At 58.1% G+C, this 6009-nt stretch overlaps 1 protein-coding gene across 1 annotated transcript in view; it reads right to left on the bottom strand.

Annotated features, from left to right (window-relative positions):
- Positions 1-2046: 2046 nt before the first annotated feature.
- Positions 2047-6009, bottom strand: part of GID8 (GID complex subunit 8 homolog) — a 4722-nt gene continuing 759 nt past the window's right edge. Inside the window, exons 2-4 of the mRNA XM_006167039.2 lie at positions 4804-5000; positions 4324-4521; positions 2047-2841 (exon numbers count right to left, since the gene is read on the bottom strand). Of these exons, the coding sequence (XP_006167101.1) occupies positions 2668-2841; positions 4324-4521; positions 4804-5000 (569 nt within the window). The 3' untranslated portion in view covers positions 2047-2667. The remainder of the gene's footprint in view (positions 2842-4323; positions 4522-4803; positions 5001-6009) is intronic.

Below are 6009 nucleotides of genomic sequence, written 5' to 3'. Positions count from 1 at the left end.
CCTGATCCGAATATGCGTGTTCTCGGAGTCCCCGCCTTGGGCCCTTCCCGCTCCCTGTGGACCAGCTACAGGACTCTTTCAACACTCGTTCACGCTGGAAAACAAAAGTGTTAAGTAAATAGCAATCTTTGAAATAGTTTAATAACCATTTAAATAAGGTTTTTTTCTTTAAAAAAAAAAAAAAGTTTTCTCTACATAAAGTTAAAAACTCTAGTATTCCAGGGAACCAGCAGTTAGTGTAATGGCTATGTCGCTGGACTCCCACGTAGTCGACCACGGTTCGCGTCCTGGACCGGGTGGCTTAAAACACACCAGGCACGTGTGCGTGCGTGCCCAAGATCCGGAGAGGAGAATGAAGGAGAAGGGATTGCGGTGTGACCACCCCCCTGGGGGGTGATTTCTTGCTTTCTGTCTCTGTCTCCCTCTGTCTGTCTGGCAAGCGCACATGCCCTAAAGCAGGAAAAAAAAAACCTCTAGTATTCCAGGGACCAGCAGCTGGTGTAATGGCTATGTCGCTGGACTCCCATGTAACCAACCATGGTTCAAGTGCCGGGCCCAGTGGCTTAAACTCACGCTGGGCACATGTGTGTGCGTGCCCGAGATCCCGAGAGGAGGATGAAGAGATTGTGGCGTGGCTATACCCCCTGGGGGTGATTTCTCACTTTGTCTCTCTTTCTGGCGAGCACACATGCCTTATAGCAAAAACCTCTCCAAAAAGGAAAAAAAAAAAAAGCCCCAAACACACGGACGCGGAGAGGCAGCCAAGGCAAGGCAGGAGAGCACTCCAAGGTGGCGCAGGCTCCAGCAGGGCGAGCAGGCACTCTGGGAAGGGCGGAGCCAAGGACGAGGGGCCGTCTGATCTCCAAACGCCTGCACGCCAGGTTTTAGCCCTGGTCGGTTACACGGGCCACAGCTGAGCGGGCAGAGGGGTGCCAAGGCGCTGGCCTAGAACCATGCCCGTGGCAGCCCCGTTCGTGTCCTGGGAGTGCAGGCGCCCGCGGTGGGTATGGACCTCACGGCCTCTCCTTCCGGAACACGGGGAGCCGACTGGACATTGCACCTTCTGGGCACGGTACTGGCTGCTCTCCCTGTGACGTTCTTCCCGTAGTTCCTCACCTACTCGACCCCAGTTCCCGGGAGATTAAGAGTCCCTGTCCGCCCAACTTACTTTTACCCTCAAACCTTGGAGGAAATAACCCTTGCCGGTTCCACAGACGGAAGGCACGCAAACCCCATCCCCAGGGTAAGGGAAAAGCGCCTCATCTCCACAAAACCCAAGGGTGGCAACAAGGCCAGGCCTGTTCCGATGTCCTTCCGAGTCACGTCGCCATGCAGGGGGTGTCCAGTGCCCGAGGCTGCCACCAGAGACGAAGTGGGGCCCTGAGAGGCTCCCAGGGAGCAAGAGCGCTGCCCAGCAGAGCTAGATGCCAGCTGGCCTCACGCCCCACCGGATGCTGCCTGCCAAGAATATGGCAAGAAGATTCCCTGCTTTGGCCGCGAAGAGGCCCTCTCTCCGGGGCCAGACATCTCGTTCCTGAAGTGCTCATGGAGGGAGACGGTGAGCGTGCACCTGAGGGGCTGCACGCTGCCACCACCTGCCGAAGGCGCCCCCGGGGCCCACAGTTCTGCCACTGTCCAAATCAGCTTCCGGCACTGCTCTCCCAAGGCCACTGGGCCTCCCAGGGCCACTGCAGCAAACCTGGGCAGTCTGCACCGCGCTGCCCCTGCGCAGCCCAGCTGTGCTGACCCGCACGTGTGCCGCCCCAGGCCGTTTCCCTCCTGCCCTCCGCTGAGTGGGGCCTCGCCTGTACCTCAAGCAGGACACCTGTGCACTGGCTGACAGAGACAGACAGGCAGTTCCTGAGGGGTGGAGGTGCGGGTCACTGAGCGGGCCACGCCGTCCCCACCCGCAGCAGGGATCCCTGCTCTGAGAGGCTGTGCCCAACACACAGGCAGGCCAAGTGGCCTTTGCAGCTGCAGGTTCTAGCCCATGCCCCAGTCGCCACCCAGGGGACAGCAAACCCACAAACGGAGGCCACGAGACGGTTGGCGCTACAGGGCCTGGGGCTATTCTCGAGATCCGAGACCTTTATTTTCAGAACTGCCTGGCAGATGGCGCACCAGCCCACCACGGCAGGCCTCTGACCAGGCACAGCACCAAGATGTATACTTAAACGAAAACGCACAGCCCATCCCACACACGCAGACTTCCCCAAAAGCCACACAACCCAGACCAAGGAAACCAAGCTCCACACCCGCACACAGAAGCTGTCTCTGCTGTTAAGATTTACAAACTTATATACTTTCCTCTGAGAAACAAAAACCAAGGGGGGTTGGAAACACTTGTAGATGAAGCCTGCCGGGCCCAGTGTTCCCCACTCCCACAGGAGGGTGCCCACCCTGCCGCCCCCGACCCCACGTGCCACATGCGATGGCAAGCCCCAGCCTGCAGGCTTTGTGGCACGCCCCAGGCTGCAGCGGGCCTCCAGGCGGGCCCTTCCCTGCGAGTCCGCAACAATGGAGAGGCGAGCCCTCCCATGGAGGGCGCTGGGTCAGAACACAGTACCGGACGGGAGAAGAGCCCTCTGCAGCGGAAGTCCCCGGCCACAGACTGACGGGCTGGCGAGCCCAGGGCTGCAGGACAGTGCGGGCTCACTGGATGGGGCTCTATTTGGGCTCCTCGATCACCCCCTTGCTGAGGTCTGTCATTTTGGGGTATTTCACTTTCTTCTGGTCCAGCTCGTTCTGAGCCCACAGGAGAAGCTTCAGTAATTTTGCCAGCTTGGGTGTCGACTCACGGTTCTCATAGTCCAGGACAGCTTGGTTAACTTCACTCCACACCTGGAAGGTGAGCATGCTGATGAAACCACCGGGCACACGGCGCTGGCGACACCATCCGGAGCCCACACGCGAGCTACTGAAAGCCAACATGTGTGCGTGGGAAGCTCGCGGTCACTGGCGGGGCCCAGCACAAACGGAGGCCCACTCGGCCTAAGGGAATGGACTCAGCAGAGGCGCAGGCAGGTGTCAGGGGAGGCTGGGTCCACAGGACCCAGGAATAGCTGGGAGGGAGGGCCCAGGAGCAGACAGGATTCTAAACATGAAATGCTGAGGACATCCACTTCTCAGAGTCTCCAAACAAGTAAGGTTGAGGTCATTACAAAAAACTGGGAGGACCAGCAGATGGTGTAATGGTTATGTTGCTGGACTCCCACTTGGACCACGGCTCGAGTCCTGGCCCCAGCAGCTTGAAACTCACACCAGGCACGCACTGTGGTGTGGCCATACCCTCTAGGGGATAACTTCTTGCTTTCTGCCTCTTTGTTCCTCTCTGTCTCAATGGTGAGTGCACGCACTCTATAGCAAAAAACCTCTCTTAAAAAGAAAACAAAAAGAACTGGCAGACCAGCAGATGGTGTGGTGGTTAAGGAGCTGCACTCCCACATGGCCGCGGTTTGAGTCCTAGACCCAACAGCTTGGGAGTACCACTCAGAGCTGTGTGTCCATGCCCAACACCCCAGAGGAGAGCAGAGAAGGGCTGCAACTGCCCATCCTGGGGGTGGGGGCGACTTCTCACTTCCTTCTCTCTCTCTCTAGAGAGCACACACGCCCAATTCCAGAAACTTTTAGAATAAATAAAAATTTAAAAGATTAAAGGGACCAGCATATAGAGTAATGGCTATGTGGCTGGGATCACATGTATGGCTTAAAACTCATGCTGGGTGCATGTGCGTGCATGCCCAAGATCCTGAAAGGAGAATGGAGGAGAAGGGATTGCTGTGTGGCCATCCCCCTTGGGGGGAGGGGGGGGAGGTGATTTCTTGCTTTCTGTCTCTCTGTCTGTCTGGCGAGCACATGCGCCCTATAGCAACAACCTCTCTCAAAAAAAAAAAAATAAAAAAAAAAAAATAAAAAATAAAAAGGCGAGGGTTCACACCCTGTGTAACAGGCACAAACTCTGCTGTCCTACTTCAACAACACACACTGCGAATAGCAGGGACGGAGCACGCCAGGACGGGTGTGCTGCATGGCTGACCCCTGGACAGGCTCTGCGCTCGTGGTCAGAGACCTCCCAACAGCCAGGCACACCCTGAGGCAGGGCCAGCCCGGGGACAGACTGCTGAAGGTGCCGCCCTGTCTCTCATCCGTGGAAGAAATAAATAAGCTTAAAAAGGGAAGTCAGGGAGGAACCCCCACCATCACACCATGCTGTGGCAGCACGCGAGCACCTGCCCTCACACCGCACCAGTCGTGACACACGCGCCCTCCCGAGCCCGCCTGCTTGTCCCTCCCACGTCATGGCCAATGGGACCGGCCGCCCACCTTCTGCCTCTGCATCACATGGAGGAGGTCTCCAAAGGGCGAGTCCTCAGGGCTGTCGAAGGCCAGCAGGGCCAGCGTGCGCTCCATCTCTGTGAGGCACTCCCTGCTCTCCTCGCCCTGCTCGGCCAGCTGCGTCTGCGCAAACTCCAGGGCTGCCTCCGTCTCCCGCTGTCGGATCAGCTCGATCAGATGCTGTTGCTGAGCAAGGGCAAGAATAAGCATGCTCAGGCTGCACGGCCACACGCGCGGCAGAGCAGGGAGGCACGAGGCCCAGGCAGCAGGACACCTGCGGAGCGGCTTCTCTGAGAAGTGGTCAGACTGGTACTTTTAAAACGAGATGCAGCTTGTGAAATGCTCGGACAGCAGCTGACCCTCCCCTCCCCGCACAAAGCAAAGCAGTGGCCTGTCCGCACAGTTGGCCTCGACACTGAGTCGCCACGAGGAAGCCGCTGCGAACGGGGCAGGCCGCTGTGAACACACCTGCAGGTGGAAGTACAGGTACCGGTGTGTGTCCAGGAGCTCGGGGTGCAGGCTGTTGATCAGGGCGATGGCCTCCTGGATCTGGCCTTTCAGGATCATCTCCCGGATCTTGATCCGCTCATCCAGCGTTTCGAGATCCACACTAGGCTCGATCCCAGATTCCATCCGAAATTTCTCTGCTGCTTCCTTAAAGCCCTCTGAAAATAAAAACACCTTCACTGCCCAAGTTAACGCAGACTTTGTATCCAGCCTACCAAGCCTGACCATGTAAGCCGAACACCCTCCCGTAGGTGCCACACCGTCAGGGACGGTAACTCCCACGGGTCACCATCTTTATAACTTGTCCTCAAAACACGAGAACAGGGAGAGCACGCTTCGAGGCCTTCGTGTGCCACCCAAAAACCTCCAACCGTTCAGCCGCAGAGGCGAGGAGGTCTCCCGGCCCGCTGTGCTGGCGTGGGCTCCTCTAAGGAGGCTGATTCCAGGGCCAGCTCTCAGAGCTGCAGGTCTGGTTCCAGGTGGGGCAGGGCGCACTGGCTGAGCCTCCGGTATGGCCTGCTTTACCTGCCATGCCCCGGTGACTCCTCTGAGTCGGAGTGTATGATTCTTTCCAGCTTCAAAGCCAGCATGTGTGTCCCTCCCCCAACTCCACTCACAGCTCTAGTCCCACTTTCCTGGTCACCTTTTAAAAGCGGTTTCAAGAGATGAATTTGGGGGCGGGGTGACCAACAGGGGAGTTCACGGGCGCCTTCTGAAAACACCCGGGCTTTCTCGCCGCATGCAGGGCGACCCTCCCGCTCCCACCTGGGGACGGCGGAGTGCCGCTTCCTCTCGTGCACTCTGCCCTGCCCTCCGACCTGTGGGCCCCCTTCTAGAAACAAGCCGGTACACCTCGCCAGAGACCAGAGAGAGCGTTTGTCCGGGCTTTCAATGTTCAGCCAAACGCCTTGCCTGTCCTGTACCTGACTATAAAGCTGCCACAGGTGGGGACAGGCTGCTGCCTGAGGTCTCAGAGACAGAGATCTCCCCCCTCCAGAACAGGTCACCGTAAGACCCTTTACAAGGGTCCCATGTAGGCACTGTCTCTCTGCAATGTCTGGATGCGAGGGCGTGTCACCACTGAGTCTTGGTGGCAAAGTGCCACGCGTGTGTCCAAAGAGGGAGGACCGTGTTCCGCAGTGTGTCCGCACCGTGAGCCCTCACCTG

This window comes from Tupaia chinensis, unplaced genomic scaffold, assembly GCF_000334495.1.
Source record: "Tupaia chinensis unplaced genomic scaffold, TupChi_1.0 Scaffold144472_1, whole genome shotgun sequence".
Taxonomy (NCBI): Eukaryota; Metazoa; Chordata; class Mammalia; order Scandentia; family Tupaiidae; genus Tupaia; species Tupaia belangeri.
The sequence above is the reverse complement of the archived record's forward strand: the minus strand, read 5'-3'. Positions and strand labels throughout refer to the sequence as shown.